Source organism: Bidens hawaiensis, unplaced genomic scaffold (assembly GCF_021521415.1).
Source record: "Bidens hawaiensis isolate Kalapana, Puna unplaced genomic scaffold, B.hawaiensis_p1.1 tig00013539_1, whole genome shotgun sequence".
In the NCBI taxonomy this organism is placed as follows: domain Eukaryota; kingdom Viridiplantae; phylum Streptophyta; class Magnoliopsida; order Asterales; family Asteraceae; genus Bidens; species Bidens hawaiensis.
This window is the reverse complement of record NW_027492149.1, coordinates 114,148-138,153: the sequence shown is the minus strand read 5'-3', so window position 1 is coordinate 138,153 and position 24,006 is coordinate 114,148. Positions and strand designations below refer to the sequence as shown.

Sequence of the window (24,006 nt, the reverse complement as noted above, 5' to 3'; positions counted from 1 at the left end):
AACTTCCACCGAATTCAAACATATCGGCCATACGATAGAGGGAATATATCAAAACCTTTACGACTTATAATAATTACTAGTCGACTTAAATTAAGTAACACATATAGTTCATTGGACACACATCATCTGCTCGTTATTTACATACAAGAAAATAAGTTTTTAAATTTTAAGCATGTGTTTTATTAAATAAGGGATGTATTTATATTATATGAAACGATAACCGTTTTCAGTTTGACCCGGTTTAGATACAACGGTCAACTTAAAATCATCAACCAAACGCAAATACGGATCAACCAGCCTGCCACCATATCATTGTTGGAATTAGTTACCGAACCGTCCTTAATTATATGTGGTCTGCGATACAAGGAATGGGTCTTTGAGTGCAAGTGAAGTTAGTTAAGGATTAGAGATAATTATCAAGTTTGGATTAATTATCTGAGTTAATTGATTTATTAGCAATCATAGTTATAGTCTAACACGTATAGGTTAGGTTATAAATACCGAGTTATAGTATGGATTGTAATATAAGTTTTTGAGTTATTTTTCTTGGATTAATAAAACATTGAAGGTTATTCCAAAATATCACAAACGTTAATATAATGATTCTCAATTCACCAATCATAAAGTTAAAAATCTTTAATGAAAGAACATGTACATATGTGTACCGTTGTTTACAATCCCTCATGAACACTCATTTATGTTCATTGGTTTAAGTTTGTTTGTTTATGTTGATTAATATATTCATTAAACTATATGAAATGAATGTCCGATTTAAACTATATAAGCCCATTAAAATTTAGTCTAGTTTTAGATCCAACACATTGTTGGTCAAATATACTTTTAATTGGTTTGATATCACTTAAGTTTGTTTATCTATGTTCATTTATATTCGTTCATTTACGTTTGTGAACCATTCATTTATATTGTCATGAACAAACATAAACTAAGATGGACACTTTCATTTTCTTAAGGGAACATCAAACAAGAAAACTATGTTCATTTAATCGTTCTTGTTTGATCGTTTGTGTGGCTAAAGTTATACGAACGAATGGTTTGTTTGCAAGCCTAAATTTCTTAACATACCATCTTATTAGCAAGTGTTGTTGGAAAATTTGTTACGTGTGCATTAGTAGGTTGTTATGACACAACAAATGCACACTAATAGACATTGATGAATGAGATATCGATGTGTGATTGTGTGTATTTGAAAGAAAATACTATAGTGGTGTATCCCACATTGGTGGGATGAAAAACTTGTGGCTTGTTTTTCCTCTATAAATAGAGAGGTAAACTAAATTGCAACACACACCAAACCTTACACACAACACAAGCATTGTTGCAAGGTTTTTCCAACTTCTTCTTCTTCTACATTTCTGATTTCTTTTATTCGAACCTTTTTCATGTTTATGGTTAACTCCGGCAGTACTACTGCTCCGGCTGTTGTACCCTGGGAAACAACGAGTTCTCTTGGGAGACTCGAAATATTGTTTTAAGGGCCCCGTGTTCAACACGATCCTCAGCCAAACCGTTTATATTTTTTTTCGTATTGTATTTGGTTTATTTCTTTGATTCTGTATTGTATTTCAGATTCTTGTATTGTATTGTATGAGTAATAAAACTGTTTGTTAATTTTCTGTTTATTTACTCAATTCACGAATTCGGTTCCTACAATCTTAAAACAATATTTTTAAAACCGTTTCATGAAAACTTTGTTTAAATTTTCAGAAACTATTCTATTTTGATCCAAACCAGTTTTGTTTCAAAATAGTATATGTTTTAAAGACAGTTTTTCTTTTTTGTTTTGGTCTCAGAATCAAGAATTGGATCTTCAAAGTTGGACTTAGACAGATTCGTTCTTGGTTTAGCATTCTGAAATCAGAAAAGGCTCCTTTTTTGGGCTGGTTTTGTTATCTCGCATGAGATAAAGCTATCTCGCACGGGATAAATTTATCTAGCAAATTTCAGAATAATCTGAATTTTTTTTCTAAGTTACTAACTTGGTCTGTTTTCTGTGTGCAAGAATGACAGGACCAACCCCAAACACTTCTAATGCTACCCCTGCTGTCCATTTGACCACCCCAGCCAATGTGGGAGCGACCACAATGGCTAACCATGCTGAAAAACCCGAAAAGTTCACGGGTATCCACTTTAAGAGGTGGCAGCAGAAAATCTTTTAATAACTTGACAATCTTGTACTTTCTTGGAGAAAACAGCCCCCATACCCACTGCCCAAGATGATGCCTAAAGTGTGAGCGCTTTGGACGCTTGGAAACATTCTGAATTTCTATGTCGCAATTACGTGCTCAATGGTTTGGCGGATCCATTGTATAACGTCTATTGTGGGATAAAGACTGCCAAAGAACTATGGGAGTCTTTAGACAAGAAGTATAAAACCGAATATGCAGGAACAAAGAAATTTGTTGTGGCCCGTTTTTTGGACTTTAAAATGGTTGACTCCAAGACTGTGATCACCCAAGTCCAAGAACTACAAGTTATACTTCATGAAATTCATGCCGGGGGTATGACACTTAGTGAAACGTTCCAAGTTGCAGCCATAATTGAAAAGTAGCCTCCTAGTTGGGTTGAGTTTAAGAATTATCTTAAGCACAAACGAAAGGAGATGACTATTGATGAATTAATTGTTCGTCTTCGAATTGAGGAAGACAATAAAACGGCTCAAAAATCAGCTCGTGTGGAGCCAATGGCTAAGGCCAACATGTTTGAACTTGGACAATCTTCTAAGGGGGGGCATAAGGGTAAGGGTAAAATGAATAAGGGAAAGGGAAAGGTGAACCTTGGACCGAAGAAGGAGGTTGTGAAAAAGAAACCTCAATCTTCAAACTTCCAAGGTGTTTGTTACAATTGTAATGAGAATGGCCATCGTGCGAACCAATGCAAGAAGCCTAAGCGTGAGCGTGCGCATATGGTGGATATAAATGGTGAACCGTTGGTGGCAATGATCACCGAGCTCTCGACAATGATTGAAGAAATCAATCTTGTGGGGGACAAACCGCAAGGATGGTTCATTGATACTGGTGCGACCCGTCATGTGTGTGGTGACAAGACCCTCTTTAGCACCTTTAAGGAGGCTGCTAGTGATGCTAAGTTGTTTATGGGGAATCAAGCAACGGACGACATCAAGGGTGAAGGGAATGTGATCTTGAAGATGACTTCGGGAAAAGAGCTTACTTTGAGCAACACTTTGTATGTGCCCGAAATTCGTAAGAATTTGGTTTCGGGTTGGTTGCTTAATAAGTTTGATTTTCGTTTAGTGTTTGAGTCGGACAAGTTTGTCTTGACTAAGCGTGGAATGTATGTTGGTAGGGCTATGCCCTCAATGGTATGTTTAAACTTGATGTAACCGTGATTGGAAATGAAATGAATAAAGCATCTACTTCTGCTTATATTATTGAGTCTTTAAATTCAAATGGTTGGCTTGGTAGATTAGGACATGTAAATTTCAATTCACTTCATCGTTTAATTAAATTAAAAAGCATATCAACATTCCACATTGATACAAACTCGAAATGCGAATCATGTGTTGAATCCAAACTTACTAAATCATCCTTCAAATCGGTTGAAAGAATAACCGAAACACTTGATTTAATTCACACCGATGTGTGCAATTTAAAAATGTGTCCAACAAGAGAGGGAAACAAATATTTCATCACATTTATTGATGATTGCTCAAAATATTGCTATGTATATTTACTTAAAAGTAAAGATGAAGCAATAGAAAATTTTATCTTGTTTAGAAATGAAGTTGAGTTACAACTTAACAGAAAATTAAACGTGTGAGAAGCGATCGAGGAGGTGAATACGTTTCACCATTTGCGGATTTATGCGCACAAAGTGGCATAGTACATGAATTAACCCCTCCTTATTCTCCACAATCAAATGGCATGGCGGAACGAAAGAACCATACATTGAAAGAGATGATGAATGCCATGTTGGTTAGTTCTGGGGTGAGCCATGACATGTGGGGGGTGCCATTTTAACAGCAAATTATCTTTTAAATAAGATACCTCTCAAGAATAGGGACGAGACTCCTTATAAGTTATGGAAGGGAAGGGAACCTTCGTACAAATACATGAAAGTGTGGGGCTGCCTAGCTAAAGTCACCGTACCACCTCCAAAAGCTCTTAGGATTGGTCCCAAAACTGTTGATTGCATTTTCATTGGATATGCTCACAGTAGTAGTGCACATCGGTTTTTGGTACATGAATCCAAAAATCTAAATGTACACGTAAACACTTTCATGGAGGCGAGCCCCAATACTGTCTCGTATTTTGAGCACGTGTTTCCTAAGTTAGGACACACACATGAGGCTTCATCATCATGAGCGAATGATGTAGGTGCAAGCTTGTCAACACAAAATGACGACTTGGTTCATGAAGGAACACATGAACGGCCCGAGATTGAGGATGGTGATTTAAGACGAAGCAAAAGACAAAAGGTTGCAAAATCCTTTGGTCCTGACTTCGTAAGCTTTATGGTTGACGGTGAACCTAATACCTACCATGAATGGTGACCTCACCTGAAGGACCTCAATGGAAAGAAGCAATCAAGAATGAAATTGATTCGATCTTACAAAATCATACTTGGGAATTGGTAGATCTTCCAGTTGGTTGAAAACCACTTGGATATCGTTGGATATTCAAAAAGAAGATGAAAGCCGATGGAAGTATTGATAAATACAAGACGAGGCTAGTGATCAAAGGTTTTAGACAAAAGGAAGGTCTAGACTATTTTGATACTTACTCACCCGTAACACGTATAACCTCTATAAGGTTGGTGCTTGCAATCGCGTCTTTACGAAGTTTGGAAGTGCACCAAATGGATGTAAAAACGGCTTTTCTAAATGGTGATTTGGAAGAAGAGATATACATGGAGCAACCTGAGGGTTTCTCCGCCCCTGGTCAAAAGGGCAAAGTATGCAAACTCATCAAGTCTTTGTATGGCTTGAAGCAAGCTCCAAAACAATGGCACCAAAAGTTTGACCAAGTCATGATTAGCAATGGTTTCAAAATTAATGAGTGTGATAAATGTGTTTATGTTAAAAACAAAAATGGAGGTTATGTTATTTTATGCCTTTATGTGGATGACATGTTTATCATTGGGAGTAATGATAAAATGGTTCAATCTACAAAAGACATGTTAAAGGCACGATTTGACATGAAAGACATGGGTTTAGTTGATACTATTCTTGGAATAAAAATCATTAAAACCAAAGAAGGTCTTACTTTGAGTCAAGCACACTATGTCGACAAGATTCTTGAAAATTCAACAAGGAAGACAAGCGAGTGGCTCGTTCTCCTGTTGACACTACTCTACATCTATGTATCCTTAAGTATCGTCTCTTGATTCCTTTATTTCCGGTTGATGAAATACAACATGTTTGTCGCGAGGCGTGTTTGGACACGTATGATGAGCTTGCGGTACACTGTAAAGAGCTCCCGGGGCTCATGTACCGAGACGATCTAGTTAGGGATGTTCTCTTTAACATATTTAGATGGGCCGGGATCCCGTTAAGAAAGAAGCACCGTTGAATTTCTTGACCGGCCCATTGAATGGAAATTCATCACTTAGACCAACTGACATTTTAATCTTTGGATGGATAGGAGGAAAACATGTGTATGTGGATCTAAGAGGGGTTTCCCCTCCGGTGGACTAAGGGGTAGTGGTTTTACGATCGGTTGGGCAGCTTTAAACACTGCTTAGTGCAAGAAGACTAAACATGAAAAGACGTGTCTTGACAACCGACATGTATTATACATTTCGCATTGGACACTTTTGGTTTCCCCACGCCAAAGTTGACGAGTTACTTAGCCGAGTTCAATGGGTCATGCATAATAAAGTTATGACTCCAAGTTTTAAAAGATTGGATTTTGCAAATCAAAATGGGTAGCAGCGTAGCTTGTTGCCCATTGCCTTTTGTTTCGATGTAATCACTATATTTATGTTAATCTTTTATACTTAATACTTATCATATTTTATTATGTAACTTCTAGTTCGGGTTATTCGGGGTCAACCCGAATTTGGGAATCTCACCCAAATTTTTCATCTCGGTTCAGGTTAGAAGTTTAAATGGGTTGGGTTATTATTTCGGATCGGGTTACTTAGAGTCTCAGGTCGTTTCGGGTCGGGTTCAACATTCGGTATTCAGATGAGGAGGCTTGATAAGATAACAAGTAACAAAAGGTTGATGATAGTAACGGTAACAGTAACCGTAACCGTAACAGTAACAATAATAATAACAATAACAATAATAATAATAATTTTAAATATATATAAACGAAACCTTTAAAAGCTCTCTGGTTAATTTCTACATTCTCTTAAGACACTAGATTGTTTTATTTATACATGGATGCTTCTCATGCATTTTACCCGAATTCATGGGTATGGATCTCATCAAACCCAGATAACCATTAAACGAGTTATAACATCTCATTATATTAAACATTAACCTCACAAAATTTTTGATATGAAAATCCTATAAAATAGTGATATAGTAAATAGTAAACATTAATATCCAATTAAAAAAAACAAAGATATTATCTATAATTAAGAAACAATTTTATAGTAAAAAAAACGGATCATAGGTCTCACCAAACCCAAATAGCTTCTAAGCGGGTTATAACATCTTATTTATTTGTGAAACGCTTTTATTATCAAACCCAAATAGATCTTTGCTTGTCAGGATTGCTAGATTTAGTTCTTCGTAAGGAGTCCGTTTAGATTTGATTGTCAGCTTAGTCTATTAAATTAATTGGGTTTGCTTTGCTATCTTTTGAATTCCGCGCTGTAAGGTAGGTTTTCGTCATAAAAGATACTTAGACATAAGCAATTAAATAACCGTAAGGAAGTTTAATATAAAACTAGTGAGTCTTAAAACTTGTTAGAAATCCATAGGCGTCTTCTTGAACTTCAAGGGTCCTGTTCGGGTTTTCTGTCAAGGGTCTATCTTATGATCCTGGTTCCATAACTTGTGTTTTTCCGTTTAAATTAATAACCGTAACTTTGGGGATTCCGGCCTGGGTAGTTATTTTAATCATCTGAATTAATCCAAGTTTTCTAAATTGTTTATTAGTTAAAACTAATTAGGGTTTAAGTTTTATTAATTGATTAATAAGTAATGATTATGTTTTATTATTATTATAATAATTAGGGTTTGTTTTATTATTATATTAATTAGTTTATTAATAGTTAAATTAAAGTAATAATTAGTTAATTATTATTAGAGTTTTAATTAATTAGTTTTAAAATCCCCCTCAAATATTATTAATAAATAGTCGTGTCTTGTTGTTGAGTCTAATTTGTTAGTTTCGTAATTTAAAGAGTCTCGTGGGTTCGATATCCGGACTTACTTAGTTGTACTAGAGTCGACCAGTTCACTTGTCGGTTAGTAGTTTAAGTTAAGTTTAAGGGTCTAGATTATTACTTAGTGTCTAGATTAGTATAATTTTAGTTATTTATTTTATAACTACTTTTAGCACATCACGTGTCTTCTTGATGGCCCATCAATCTGTTCCATATAGCATTGCAGGTCTAACTGCTACCCTATAAAATTTTCCCTTTAGTTTAGTTGTGAAACTCTTGTCGTATAATATACTTGTGGCTGCTTTACATCTACACCATCCTACCTGAACTCGATGGGTCACATCGTTGTCTAATTCCCCATCGCTCTGAACAAATTATCCTAGAAACTTAAACTCCGTTACCTGTGGAACCATTTGCCCTTCAATGGTGATCTGGGTATCCTCATTGTCATTTACTCCACCAAAGTCACAGTGGAGGTACTCCGTCTTAGAGTGACTAATCCTTAAACATTTTGTCTCTAAGGTTGTTCGCAACTCCTTCAGCCTCCTGTTTAGGTTTTGTTTTCTCTCAGCAAGTAACACAATATCGTCTGCGAACATCATGCACCATGGGAGCGTCCCCTGAATCGACTTTGACATCTCATCCAAGACTACTGCAAAAAGAAACAGACTCAACACTGACCCCTAGTGAAGGCCTACCTCTACGGGGAAGAAATCAATATCCCCCACGGGCACACGGACATTTATTGCACTCCTGGTATGCATATCCATAATTATCTCTATATATTTCCTCGGACTCCTCTATCCTCCAAGCACTCCCAAAGCACTTGTCGTGGCACGTTGTCGTAGGCCTTTTCTAGGTCAATAAACACCATATGCATGTCACGCTTCTTCTCCCTATACTTTTCCATCAATCTTCTTAAAAGGTGTATTGCCACTGTGGGGCTGCATGAAACCAAATTGGTTCACCGTAACCTGATTTTCCCGTCTAAGTCTAACCTCAATCACTCTTTCCCATAGCTTCATAGTATGGCTTAGTAGTTTGATTCCTCAGTAGTTACCACAACATTGGACGTCGCCTTTGTTCTTATAGATAGGAACTACAACACTGCTCCTCCACTGGTCTGGCATCTTACGAGATTTGAGGATAATATTGAACAAAGTAGTTAACCACATGACTCCTTCCTCTCCCATACACTTCCACACCTCGATGAGCATGTTGTCTGAGCCAACCGCCTTAGCCCTTCCCATCCTCCTAAGTGCAGTATGCACCTCTTCCCGTGTGATCCGTCGGCAGTAGCAGTTTTTCGGTTGTTGTCGTTGGAAGGTTGTGTTGTCATATTCTTCTTGGAAAGCTCTCCCATTGTTAAAAAGATTGTGGAAGTAGGTTTGCCATCTTAGCTTGATGTCATGCTCCTTGACTAGTACATGCCTATCTGTATCCTTTATGAACTTTACAGACTCTAGATCTTGCGTTTTACATTCCCTGGCTTTGGCAATCTTAAACATAGCATGTTCCCCTTCTTTTGTTTCTAAACGTTCACCGTTTATAGGTCGTGTTCTTTTGTTTCCACCACTGCCTTCTTCGCCACCTTCTTTGCCGTTTTGTAGGTCTCCCTCAATTCCACTCGCTTCTTCTTATTCGTGCACCTCATAAGCTCCTTAAAACATCGTTGTTTGTCCCTTATCTTGACTTGTACGGGCTCATTCCACCACCAAGACTCTATATGGTCACCTGCATTTTCTGTTGTGACCCCGAGAGTCACTAACTATTATAAGATTAATTCTATATAGTTTCATCTCTTTCTGTATATATTTTTATTTATCAAGTGATTGTCATGTTTCGTATATGAAGTTTGAAAATTCTAAATGTTTGTAAAAAATAATAAGTTTGATTAATTTATAATACGAATTAATTCAATGTGTATACAATTAAAGATAGAAAAGAGAATTTGTTTGCTAGGAATAAGTAGCAAAAAAAGGCCTCATATGACCATATAAGAAACATATTAAAAAAAATAAAGAATATCCGGGAATTGAACTCATGGTGTTCCGCAATCCACGATGAGTGAAAACAAGCGTGTAGACCACTGAAGCAATACACATAATTGGTTTAAAACACAAGTTTTTGCTTATTAATATATGATCTTTTAAGTGTTAACAAATATTTAAACGAAGATCTTATTTTTCGAAGGCCTAAAGCCCTAGCTTAACTATCGGGCCAGCCCTAGTCTCTACCCTATAACATGACCCATTTAACACCTCTATTGTTGATAATTCATATACAATTTCCAATCATGATCCAAGAGCTAAACATGTTATAATTATTTTTGTATCGACACCAATATTATAGCTCAATGGTAAATTTGAAATATATATTTGTATGTATAATTTATAATCAATATATTTTGTGAAAACATGAATAACAAAACTTTGAAAATATTCTAAACCACTAATCAATAGATAAGAAACCGACACAGTAACAAAATCATTGTAACACACAATGTATTTTGAATTATTAAATTGGCTTGCATTCACAAGTTTTACAAACGATTATTGTTCTTCACACTTGATTAGGTTATATGAAAATCCCATAGAATCCGAAAGAAGAGAAACAATCATGCAATGAGCCAATGAGTATGAAATTAGAAAATAAAATAATGTATCATAAATAAGAAAAAAAATAAATAAAGGGTATTGTTAAGTGTAAACCCCCCCCCCCCCCCCCACCCCCTCTATACGATATTTACTAAATGGTAGCCCCCTTGAATAGAGGTGTATAAATCGGGTTTTTCAAATACCCGGGTACGGGTATGGAATCGGGTTTGGGTATGACCGGGTATTGGAAAATCAGGTATTGGTAATAACCGGGTCGGGGTCGGGTCTGGGTATTGTCTCTAAAAACCATACCCTATGCATCGGGTTCAGGTCGGGTATAGAACCGTGTATTCAAAAACTGGGTATTTGAATACCATATTTTCGGGTATTGAAAAAACCTTATTTTTGGGTTTTTTGGGTTTTTTTCAGGTATTTTTCGGGTATAGATTGGATTTTTAGAAAGTTTGCACTTTTAGGGGTATTTGTCGGGTATACGTCGGGTATAAAATACCCGGTTTCGGGTATTAGAAAAACTCGGTTCCGGATATGAAACCGGTTCGGGTATTACCGGGTACAAATCGGGTCCGGTTCGGGTTCGGGTTTTAGTACCGAAATGCAACCCTATCCGTACCCTACAGGTAGGGTCGGGTTCGGGTTCGAGTATTAAAATCCCAAGTATTAAAAAAACGGTTTCGGGTTTTTATTCCGGGTTTGGGTTTTTTGTGCACCTCTACCCTTGAACTTAGTAAATCAATTACCATTTACCCTTAACATTATTTACATACATATTAGTCCGTTCAACATTTTTTGTCACTTAATGGTCTCCACTAAATATATCAAATTAAAAACTATTTTGTTATTATTAATTACTTTTATTATTATCATTTTTAATATTATTAATATATATTTTTTATTTTAATGGTATCAATATTAGTATCAGTCTATCACACAAACACATATCTATATATAGTTTTATAAATATAAAAATGCATTAGTTTTATAGGAAGAGTATGAATAACATAAAATTTAGAGTTAAGAAACTATGTAGCATAAATCTTTAATCCTAGGAAACTATTTTGTAGTTTAAAAACTACCAATTTCAACCATTAGATCATAAATCCAATTGCATAGATTGATTTTTACTATTCTAGAAAACTATTTCTTTTTATTATAACCCACCCCGACAATGATAATAATAATAAGTATTATGATCAACGACAATAAACACAAAAGAAGTGAAACAAAAAAATAATAAAAATAAAAATAAAACATTATAGAAATAAAAAAATAAAAATAAAACTTTTAATAAGAGACCACAAAATTTAAAAAATGTTAAAGGGTGGTAATATGTCAAATAAAATTGTTAAAGGAGATCAAAGTTCAGAAAATAGAGTATGACAAGTAAAAAAGGGAGTATGTTTAGCCTTACCCTAAATATATTTAATGCAATTTAAAGAAAATTAAGTTAGCAATTGATTGTATAAAATGTGTCAAATGGCACAATAATTGTCCAAGTGTCAAGTAGCACAGACAAATATTTGTTTATTAGAGTAAGGATTTTGTATTTATTGCTTTAAATTTATTTGTATATTTATCATTTGGATTATGTCGTGTATTACAAATACACAATGATTTTTTTTCTCAACACAATAATAAACAAAACACATAATAATAACTAAAAGACAAAATGGCAAAAGACGTCCTTTACGTTTGAACGTTTTTCAATTGACGTCCTTTGGCCAAACATATAGCAGAAAACATAGTTTATGTTTCAAATCTTTTTCACGTTACGTCCTTTAACACTAACCCCGTTAATTTTTCTGGTTAAATCTGATCATGTGCAACACACATGAGGATAAATATGTAATTTACAATCAATTTATTTATTAAAACTAAAAAAATAATTAAAAAACTAAACTAAACCCCAACATGTTCTTTACCTGCTCTTCAACAAAAAAAAAAAAAAATTTTGGTCTCCTTCTCGCTACCTTCAAACCTAACCACCCACTTCTCAACAAACCACCACCACAACCAGCCGCCGCCACATCTCCGTCTATTATCTCTCCTCTCTCTCTCTCTCTCTCTATACCACATCTTCTGTAATTACTAATTAGGGTTTTTGAGTTTCGGAGAAATTGTTCCGGCTAAGCCTGTCGAATTATATGAGGATTGAATCCACACCCTTGCTGAGACGGGGGTTTAGAGTCTCGTGACGGTGGTGGAGCTAGGTTTTTGATGACCTGGTGAACATTTGTGGTGGTGGTGGTGGTATTGGATGGTGGATGGTCGGATCTGAGAAAAACAAAGGGAGGAAAGGAGGGAGAGATAAAAGAGAGAGAGAGATAGTTTTTTAATTTACATTTTAGTTTTAATTAATAAATAGGTTGTAAAATTACAAAATCGCCCTCATGTGCGTTGCCCATGACTAGATTTAACCAGAAAAATTAACAGGGTTAGCGTCAAAGGACGTAACGTGAAAACGTTTTGAAACATAAAGTATGCTTTCTGCTATATATTTGGCTAAAGGACATCAATTGAAAAAACGTTCAAACGTAAAGGACGTCTTTTGCCATTTTGTCTAACAAAAAAGACAATATTTTTTTTCCTCAACATTGTATGTGTGTGTTTATTGAAACGAGAAAGACGTGGAAAACATTTTAGGTTTTTTTTTTCCTTTTTTTTTATATATTTTGAGTTATGGTTTTTTTATATTAATTTTGTAGGGGTTTCTTTTTAGACCCCAAATCATTCTCATTCTTTCTCATTTGTAAAATAAGTTGACCTTATTATTGAAAGTTAATTATATAAACCCGCCCAGGTTTAAAACCAAGTTAAGCTTTTACATAACCTCCAATATGATTCTACTGAAACATATTCCTGCATATAATCCATGGCTTCTTGTTCATATGGTATTGTACACCGTAGATTAAGGTGTTTCATAATTGTAAATGCAAGATTTGGTGATCATCGCGCGGATAGATTAGTTGACGTCAAGCAAGGTCGAAACCAGAAACAGTGGAAATCAACAATTGCTATGAAGGCATTTAAACTGTGTTGTTTGAGACGCCCCCCTTATACGATTGTCGGGTTATTAATCACATCAGTAGTACTTCTAGATTTGTTTTGAGACAGACCCCCTTATACGATTTGTGTACTTTGCAGAAACAGAGAAATGAGACTGATGATTTTCTTTTCATGAAAGATGAAATTGAGTTTGCATTTTCAGTCATGATATTCATGAAGTAGAGCATTCAAAAGTGGATTAAGGCGCGACTTGATCTTATTACTCAACGGTTTACATGCGCCTTCAAGAGAGAAGGCCAAAAAAAGGTATACACACAAAGTTGAAACCAAGAACTCACATTGCTTAAAACTTAATACTTTCCAACTAGTAAACTCGTGTCATCGTCTCTTAGGTGCGTTTAAGAAGTTATCATACGGACTTGCAGGTGGTAGCCTGAACGATGATTCAACATAGAGACTAAAGTCACCTGCTATAGAAGCTTCACTTTGTTCCATAAAAGTATTGCCAGCCTGTAAAAAACAACAATTTGTAACTTCATTAATTATTGAAACTTTTGCATAGTTTTTAACAAAGTTCATATTTTAAAGGAGAATTACCGATTGGACTCCAATACTTTCATACGCGGGCCTGTGTTGCGTGCTCATCACATTGGTCAATTCCATGAAAGACATATTTGGTGTATTGCATACCGACATTCTACCAACTTGTTGTGCAGATTCCATAACCTGCACACAATTAATAAATCATGTAACTTTTATAGAAAAAAAAATATAAGATATCACATTGGAATATTGGATTTCAAAACACTTACCGATGCCAACAATTGATCGGCACTCAATAGGTCTGAATTTGGTTTGCTGACATCATCATCGAGAGAAAAGAGTGGAGCAACCTAAATCAAAACATATTAAGTAACCTTTTTCTATAAATAGAAGAGAATATTAAAGATCATTTACCTCATCTTTAGCGCGGCCCTTATTAAGTAACACGTCAATTGAGCCATAGTTCATTGGACACACATCATCAGGCACAAATCTGTTTAACAACTCTTCCTCAATGCTCGTTATTTGGGACTGCAAACATACAAAAAAAATAAGTTTTTAAATTTTAAGCATGTGTTTTATTAAATAAGGGATAATATTTATATTATATGAAATATTGAATATTTACCCCTACAACGGTTTCCATGTGTTTCACAATTCCAGCAGCTAACGATTCTGCTGACTGGTCTTTTGTGAGCTTAATTTCAGAAAGGGATATAAGAGCAGCCCTATTGTCCTCTTTAGAACCATAACCGTTTTCAGTTTGACCCGGTTTAGATACAACGGTCAACTTAAAATCATCAACCAAAAGCAAATACGGATCAACCTGCCATCATATCATAAAGCTAAAATCTTTAATAAAAGGACATGAGCACATGTACAATTCATTCATTTATGTTCGTGAATGCTCGTTTATTAAAACTTGTTCATTTACTTTCATTTATGTTTGTTAGTTTACGTTTGTTCAGGTTGTTCGTGATAAGAATCCGATTCTGGTTAATGGCAATGGAAATTAAAATTGGAAAAAGTAACATAAATTGTAACTAGAATTGATAAGAAGAAGATGACCCAATCAGATCTTACAGACTCGATAGACTAACACCGAAGTGTTCCCAGAGCTATGCCTATAGCCCTTTCTCTATGGTAAACAAAGAGCCTAACAAACTGAATAATACTCTCCCAGTTAGGGCTGAGCACGGTTCGGTTCGTTTTTTAGGTGAAACCGAAACCGAAAAGTCGGTTTTTCAAATATACAAACCGATCGGTTTCGGTTCGGTTTCGGCTCGGTTATATTCGTTTTTTTTTATTTTTTCTTGTTTTGTTTTTTTTGTTCTATTAATTGTTTTATGCAACTAGTTCCTATGTACAAAAATAAATATTAACAATTACTATTCCTTTCACAAACTCTAATTTCTCTTACAAAAATTATTGAACCAACACACTCCTAATTTGTTTCGGTTGTTGTTGCATATGGCTTAGTATAAATATATTTAACAATCATTTAAATTATTTATTTTAATATACCAAGTTAAATTAAACTTGTATTTAACTTCTGATTGCGAGAATAATCATACACCACTTTTAGAATACACGTGCGATCTTACCTAGAAATCGTTACAGACTTAGAGCTAACACCCTAAAAAACTTACAAGCCTAAATTTATTCACATACCATCTTCTTAGCAAGTGAATCCTTGGCAAGTTCAACAAGAGGAACAATAGCAAAAACTTTCCCTGAAATGATTATCATCGAGGTTGCTAACGTATAAAGTGATCGTCTACGTGATGGTGCAAGTGATCCTGAAAATACCATTAAAATAATATTATTATGTAAATAACTGCAGCCAAGAAAATAATATAATATTGTCTGCAAACGTACCTCCTTCGTCGAGAGAAATACTCAGCAAAGAAAATGCCAGCTGAAAACTTCGAATTAACGCCTCACGACTCGAGTTCTGCACAAATTCAAAAGTATAATTAAATATTATATTTCATTTTATATTATTTAAGTAATATAGCAGATATTACCTTCCCACGAGAGAATAACAAGACCAAACTGTAGGTATGAGCAATTGCTTCATAATTTTCAGGCGTGTTATCAGGGGAGATTGATTGTGCCCAAATTGAAGATGAAAGTATGGATATCTGATGACTACTGAGTCTAAGTGTAGCGTCCTATATATTTGAAATAAAGATGAATTCCATGAAACAAAAATTTTAAATTTTATAAAAAAAATGATAAATACGTCAAAATGAATTTACGTTATCAGTCTTTCCAGCTTGAGAAACTGGAATTTTCATGCTATACGTTCGGCTATAACTTGACTTGATTCGATTCAATGGACCACCATTATTGATTTTCGGTTCCCCTTTATTATTAATTTTATCTTTACCAAAAGTAGACTTATCTTTTTTCATTTTTTGCATTAGAGCGGCTGAAGAAGAAAAGGCTGAAACGTTTCTCGATAGTGACCTTTGAAGATTTTTGGGATCACGTGCTATGTCAGCACTTGGTTGAGGACAAACAGATGATGGCACAAGGACCACAGAAAAAATACGGTGTGCTACGATTCGAGTTTCATTGTCTTGATGAACCATTGCGGGAAGTAGTTGATGAAATAGTGATTCAGGAAATGCCTAAACATAAATAAATCAATAACATCAGAAATGTATAAATATATGTATGCATATATACATGCGCATATAAACATTTAGATAAAAGACTATCAATATTATACTTTTTAAAAATAAATCTTGAAAATATTGTAATCTACATGCATTCTAGTCCATTTATATAATAAACAGCATAAGCTTTGACACAGTTCTCGTAGTTCTCAGCATATAATTGGTTCTGAAATGATTGCACTCCTCTATAAATACACACACACACACACACACACATATATATATATAGGGTGAGGTTCATTTCAAAACAATAAATTAATCCAAGAACAAAAAGAACAAACCTAAATCGTTTAGCTTTTCTTTTTATCAATGTTACATTGTTATTAAAAGTTTTTACTTTTTACATACAAATGCGTGTATTGTGTAAATAAAAAACCATTAAACTAATTTGTTCACGCGTTTTTTTTATAACTTTTAAACGTTTACCTACATATGTGTAGGTTATAAGTGGGTAATATAACCTACATATGTCTTACAAATGTGTAGGTTTTATAAATAAACAAAATTTATTCATATCTATATATATATAAATTTGAAGAGAGATGAATAAATATCGCATTTCACCATTTTCTTATATTTTAAACCTTTTTAAGATTGAAAAAATGAATGATTTAGTTTGTTCTTCATGTTCTTGCAAAAAACAACACTTTGTCTAGATCCCTCCCCTACACACACACACATACATACATACATATATATATATATAACAAAAGGTGACTGAATATCACATAAATTCATATAAGTAGTGTTCTTGCCTTGTTGTTATATGCCATATGTGGCAATGAGGCTACAACTTGAGCCGTACGGTAAACAGCAGAAACTGTCGTTTGTGCTATAACTTTAATAGTGGATAAGTTTTCCAACATGTCAGCCATGATATCAAAAATCGGGCTAGCATCACCCACCTGATTCATCAACAAAGATTAAAACTTTAGCAATATAAACGAACGTGTATACCAACAAAACAAATTTCAGTCAAGCAGAACCTTTGAAGATAACTCCACAAGGCATTCATCAACAGAGTCTTGAAACTTTTTGTTCCATTTCATCACTTCGACTCCAAGGTTTGTATCGACTAAAGAATGGTAGATGGCTCTCCTCAAATGTCTAGCAACATCGTTGACCGCGCTGACTATCGCGCCAGATGGTTTTATCCTTGTTTCTTTTGCTAGTGAGGTAGTAACTTCTAGAATGTCAAGTTGCATGTTAGGTGGTTTAATGACATTTTTGTTATCAAGATGTTTGACCAATACAGAAAGCAGAAAATGCATATTTTCTCCTGAAAATATATAATTCAGTCAATAACTGTCAGTAGTTAAAAAGGACATTAAATGGACTCTATGAAGTATGAGCTGTAAGTACCAGATTCGTCTATTATGGTTTGCATGTCTTTGAGTACCGGAAATGCAACCCCTCGTGAAGCGAGCCATAGATTCTCATTATCAAAACAACGGAACAAAGATTCAAGAATTCGGCGCATGGTTGTAGCTTCTTTGGCTAACTTAGCCATGTTATGAAGACACACACGGGACCAAAAGCTAGGGTTTTTAGCATCCTCTCTGCATTAAAGAAGAAATGAATGAATACAAATGAACCAATGCAATATTGATTATTAGATTTATTTAATTATAAGTTGCAATAATCTTACAGTGTCACAGTGACTTCACCCTTTTCATTAACAATTGTTTCCCAAGATGGAACTTTCATCAAACCATTTGGAGCAATGTTCATTTCACTTTTAAGCACGTCTTGTACACGACGGCTCTGGTTTGGATTGTATGAGTCCTTTTGTGAAGCTCCATAGTTTTCCAAAACTACCGAAACAATCTATGTAATATAGATGAAAGACATCACTAATAGGGTTTTAATTCATATGCTTTTGTACACTAATAAATAGGTCATTCTCTCACAAAGATAATTGTAAGAGTATGCTTACATTGTCGAATGTTGGTGACATATATGAATATCTGCCCATGAACCAAACCTACCAAAACAAAAAGAATAATAAATCAACAAAAGAAAAATATATAAATAAATAAGATGTTACATATCCTCTTTGTGTAGCATAAAGAAAAGGGTAGATAATCCTTCACTTGGTTATTATTATCTACCATACTAGATGCATGTTAGATAAATTATAATAGTTGATTTGGGTTATGTTTTATCTCAAGCACGTCTAGTTGAAAATTACCCATCGCATATTTTAATGCATACATAATCTCAAGCACATTTGGTGAGGATTTGTGCTACCTTATTCATGTATCTCTGCTTTTTTATCTGTTATTACAATAGTTTTTTCACCATTATGTGTTATCAGTAGTTTACTTAAAAATGCTTGTGGGCCAACCCAATCTTGCCCGATCCATCCAATCCACACTTATAAAGTGTCCGTTTTGACACATCTGGCCCATCTATTTTGCCACCTCTATTGGTAACTATCTTGTGATACATAAAAGCGACGGGGAAAATAATATCTAACTTAATGTTGTAATTAGAATGGAGGGGAAGCATCAATATATACAAGAAAGATACCAGAAACCTAACTTAGGCCTATGGGCCATAACTAATAAACCCTAATAATAACACTAATAACTATAATTAACAATTAAGTTATAGATCGAGTTTAGAACAAATACCATAGAAGAAAGGGCTTGCAACCCAGCTGAACGAAGCGGCTCCACTCTCTCATCGGCCCCAACTACTTGAGATAATTGACAAAGTTTAGGTATAAACTTTTCCAAGCTATACATGTAACTCCCGTCTTTCTGAACATCACAAAACGATAAGCATATATAAATTAAATATATAAACAAGGAAATAAAAAGAAAATAAAAGCTACATGCCTGACAGTTTACGAAGTCAAATAGTGTTTGACATCCTATAATTTGCATTTCGTCTTGTCGTGTCTCCTCCAATAGAGTGTGCATGATATTTAGCAGACTATTAGCAAAAAGAGGCCTGAACACATAAACACAAAAAGATATTATTATATTTTTACTATCGTATGAAATACTGGAAAGAATACAAATGTACAATATATATAATTTAACTCGCATTTGATCCTTGCAGGAAATCAATAACTTCCTGTATATACACATGACAATTCTTGCACCTCGAAAGTTTTGATTTCTTAATTCCTTGTAACAGCGTTGCTCAAGGGTGGTGTTGATCTGGATGTAAGATTGGAAGTTAACAAAAGGGCATTTTGGGAAACTACATAACTTTCACACAAAATTTTAAACGTACCTTTGGTATCCTCAAAGGGTTTCTCACAGCATATTCACAAAGTTTCGCGATCTTTCGATCGTTCGGTTCTTCATCCTTTCAAAATCCAAAACAAAACACGGCGCATAAGCATGGTCATACAAGACACATTTTAACAAACATATGCTAAAACATATGAAGGAAATTAATAATATAAGGACGCACTAACCGGTGCAGTAGGGAATATGTCTGCAATCAGTTTCTTGTACCTCTTCACAGGCTGCCGGGACCTTGTTCTCAATCCGGGGCAGAAACAGCAAAGGGCCCCACACGCAGGCAAAACTTGCCTTGATAACACCCCGGAACAACTCATATTCGGTATTTAAATTACAACAAAGATAATAATTATAATAATAATGTATTATAATGTATACCAACAAGGTAAAAAAATCATAAAAAAAAAAGAAATCAGCTTTCTTCCCTTCCAAACCACGAAGGCCTCGCAATTCGAGAAGGGAAGATAAGCTATGAAACTAAAAGAGGGGTACTTCTTCAAATGCCCCACCAGCCTGCAACAAATCAAACAAAAAGATCTTAATAACTCAAATCAAATTCACCCCCAATCCATCATCATAATAATAATAATTGGAGAATAAAAGTGTTGAATTTCAGTCGGCCATTTCGTCGAACAGGTGATGTGCATGGATGGTGTTCATGATGACACTCAAATCAAGGCCATGGAATGATGGAAACAAACAAAAGATATCAACTAGCAAATCAAATTCACCCCCAATCCATCAAATTTATAAAAATTGAAGAATATATGTGTTAAAATTCAGTCAGGCATTTGGTCGAACAGGTGGTGTGCATAGATTATAGATCATGGGAATGAAATGGGTATTTGATTATTATTATTATTATTATGATTACCTTCAAGTCGACGCCTATACGGAGAGAGGCAAGAAGGCTGGTTAACAAACGTCAAAGAAGAATAATTTGGACGAGGATGTACCAAATCTCCAAAATTAGCTTCAACATTATTCTTATGTCTCTGTCCCTTAAACCACTCGCCATTCCTGGTTTCTCTTGTTTTCTTTTTTATTGTTCACCCAATATATTCACTTACTCATATCAATTCATACTTGTCTTTTAAAACATAGGATGACCCTACCATAGCATTGCTATTGGTGGGATATACTGAGTACGATGATGATGATATATGAAAAAACAGAGGGAAATATTATTTATATGTATTTTGTGGGGACCACAATTCTTATATATATATATATATAATGCCTTAACGCATGAGAGGTACGCGAGACGCTCAAAGGCAAAAACCTAAAACGCTCAGAAAACGCTCACAAAAACTTAAACGCTCAGAAAACGGTCTTCGTGAAAAAAGTAAAAAATTGATCGATTAACGATCCAAAACTGTTTTTTTCGGTTAACCAATGATTAATTGGATATGTATTGGCGATTCCGAGATGTTGGGATGTGATTTCATGGATCGAGTCGTGAAAAATGGGATTCGCGTACGTTAATGTACGATAAGGATTAGTGTATTGGATCTTTTCAATATATATATATATAGAGAGAGAGAGAGGATTGATTTCTTTTTAGAACTGCTTTGAGCTTTAAGAACTCGAAAAGACTCAGCGTAAAAATTTTTTTTTTTTTTGAATTTTTTTTACGCATATATAATACGTAAGTGTAAGTAATGTACAAAAAATTACAATACTTTTTTACACACTGAATCGACTTATTACACATGTGTAACTAACATTTAAACTTGTGTAATCATCAAAAATATTTATTCTCTCTCTTGATTCATTTATTAATTAAATTTAATCTCAACCACATTTTTAATACCATTTAATTAAATGTGTGGTCCAAAATTGAGTTCTCAAAGTTCTTACAACTCATCAAGTTCTCAAAATATTCCTCCCATATATATATATATATATATATATATATATATATATATATTCTTTTTTGTAAAAACGGATTTCATACATGGTCATATACTCGTCTAGTCTCTAATTTAGTTTTTCGTTGGATGTTTGATATACTCGTTAAATTGTTAAAAATTATATTTTGCTTCGGAACACAAAGTTGTTGATTTTTTTTTTAATTTAGTCATCAACATTAACTATGTTCTCGAGTACCAAAATAGTCTTCATAACTTAATTTGTTATTTAAAACTGTTTTCGACCAAAATTGATTATTAGAATCAACTTTGGATTTCAAAACTAAAGTTGATTATCGTTGGGTCTTTAGAACCAACTTTGTTTTCAGAACTTAAGTTGTAACTATTGTTGTTATGATAGTCATAAATGTTAATTGTCATGGCATTTCATGAAGGGTTACGATGGTTCATTGCGCATGTTATATAAATAAATCATTGGTCTCATTTCACTATCAAATTTCACATAAAAGAACATCTCATTCTTTAAGAAATTTTATGTCTTATCCAGTTATTGATTTCATGTTAGACGAAATATTTTATCTGAGAACGATTACGTGATTCAAAAAGACATCATGTAAACAAGAGATCGAAAAACACTACACAAATGGTTAGTGCACAAACAATTTCAATAAAATCGGTTGCAAAATGATTCGTTCATAAAGTCACTCTAAAAGTTGGGTCACAAGAGTTGTAATATCTCTTCCTAAGCTTCAATTCCTATTAAGCTATGAACATTTTAACAACTTTTCATACTAACTGAAAGAGTTAATTTATAGTAAAAAGAGTTGGTGAATACTTGTTACTTGTTGTATATATATTGTGACACTTTATATATATTTTATGGTCAAGTGTTTTAGAAAAATGTGACTTGCACATAACATGTATTTTTCCAATAAGCCCATCAAAAGTGTATAATCAATCATTTTAAACATTTTCAAAAATGCAGTGCATAACAATCAAAAAATATAAAATGAAACCATCTAAGCTTTAAAAGTAACCCCGATGTTCTCTTTCAACATGCTCCACAAGCGAGACCGGGTCACGAAACCCCTTACTACATTTCGGGCACACGTCTAACGTCGCTTTCATCACACCGTTCTTCTCATGAACTTTCTCCACATGATCTATCAAATCACCAATCCTAGAAAACTTCACATTGCAAGTCGGACACACCTCCACCTGACCACCCGTGCTCGGGCCCGTACTTGGGCCCGAGCCTGTCCTAGTGGTCCCACCTTGACCACGGGTAGGACCACTCAGTTTAGCTATTCCAGCTTCAGCTGAGGCCTTAACGGACGAAGCTGCCTTAAAAAAATTAGTAGCCCATTTTGATGACGATGACGATGCGGGCCCGGATACATGGGTCCCACGTTTTGGTGTCGGGTCTTGTTTGGCCCGCCAAAATGGGAAAGAAGGTTCAGGCTTTTTAGGACCGGGACAACTATGGTCGGGTCCAAACCTGTGTTTGAGGCAGTGATCAACTGTGCATTCGCGACATTTGATTGTGTTTGAAAATGTTAAGGTTTCTTTACAACCGCGAACCGGGCATTTCTTTTTGTTGGTGACTTTGGCATAGTTTGATGGGTCACAATCTGTATTAACATGCGACTCCCACGTGATGTTTGGATCTTGATCAGGGACTAAATGAACCCCTTTTGCACAAAGTGGGCATACGACAACAGTGAGGTCGTTTTTGCTGGCATTGGGACATTGATGCGTACTGTAACCCCGATGTTCGAGACAAAATACCTGCAGAAATGTTAATAAACTCCGAATTATATTTTAATATTCAAGCAAACAAACGTACCAAGTAAAATCTCTCTCATATGAGCAAGCATTTCCGTTCTCTCATAATATTAAGTGTACTATCATTCTAGCTCTATCACTACGTACCATTTGTTATCCATGATTTACTTCTATTGTTAGTATTTTTTGTTATTGTTTTTCTTACATACACTTAGACCATGTGTAGTCATAAAGCACCACCCCTAGGCGTTATGCGCCACGTGGTACCCAGTCAGAGTTATGGTTTTTTACAAAAATAGGGTGTAGTCATAAAGCCTCGATAAAGCCATAACTTTGTTATTTGTTTTTTTTTTAATTTCCGTGCCTTCCACCAGCGTTATACACAAAACGCTAAAAAAAATTACCCCAAAACGCCCGCGGGGGGGGGGGGGGGGGGGGTAGCCTAAAAAGCCTCCGATAACTCTCCACTACGCTTGGTCCTAATGTTATATTATTGTATCTCTAACAAGTCAGATAGATGTGTTAACATAAAGGATTTAACTTTAACCACAAAAAAATCTGGCCCTAAAAATGAAGGTTTATCTAAAAGACTAAAATATATATCCTTTTTTCTTTTCCTAAAAAGAGATGTAGATAAACCCCCCTAATTAGTGATTTCATAAACCCTAATATAATATAATCAATCACCACATGAACATAACAACTAAAAAGCCAAATTAAAACAGTTTGAGAGCAGTATAGCAAGATTATTAATAATAATAATAATAATAATAATAATAATAATAATAATAATAATATAAAAAGAAGAGAACCTTGTGGCAACAATCGCAGGTGAAAGGAAGGAAATCAATGAGCTTGCAATCGTCAACGGAGCATTGTTTCCCCAAATTCGGGATTGCCGGCGTACCCATTACTCTATTGG

At 34.7% G+C, this 24,006-nt stretch overlaps 2 protein-coding genes across 2 annotated transcripts; both read right to left on the bottom strand.

The window, feature by feature from the left end:
* Nucleotides 1-13,290: 13,290 nt before the first annotated feature.
* On the bottom strand, nucleotides 13,291-20,430 carry LOC143544366 (protein SEMI-ROLLED LEAF 2-like). The gene is made up of 20 exons (XM_077036489.1): nucleotides 20,303-20,430; nucleotides 19,602-19,941; nucleotides 19,415-19,489; nucleotides 19,223-19,338; nucleotides 19,008-19,126; nucleotides 18,805-18,929; nucleotides 18,105-18,152; nucleotides 17,817-17,995; nucleotides 17,531-17,727; nucleotides 17,155-17,447; nucleotides 16,924-17,073; nucleotides 15,746-16,120; nucleotides 15,512-15,658; nucleotides 15,363-15,438; nucleotides 15,156-15,283; nucleotides 14,113-14,310; nucleotides 13,899-14,015; nucleotides 13,754-13,834; nucleotides 13,539-13,667; nucleotides 13,291-13,451 (listed from the first exon to the last, which is right to left on the bottom strand). Exons 2-20 carry the CDS (start codon nucleotides 19,743-19,745, stop codon nucleotides 13,320-13,322), a joined length of 2,829 nt encoding a protein of 942 aa, XP_076892604.1. The 5' UTR covers nucleotides 19,746-19,941; nucleotides 20,303-20,430; the 3' UTR covers nucleotides 13,291-13,319.
* Nucleotides 20,431-22,114: 1,684 nt separating this feature from the next.
* Nucleotides 22,115-24,006, bottom strand: LOC143544350 (zinc finger AN1 and C2H2 domain-containing stress-associated protein 13-like). Its single transcript, XM_077036475.1, has 2 exons — nucleotides 23,897-24,006; nucleotides 22,115-23,087 (listed from the first exon to the last, which is right to left on the bottom strand). Exons 1-2 carry the CDS (start codon nucleotides 23,993-23,995, stop codon nucleotides 22,326-22,328), a joined length of 861 nt encoding a protein of 286 aa, XP_076892590.1. The 5' UTR covers nucleotides 23,996-24,006; the 3' UTR covers nucleotides 22,115-22,325.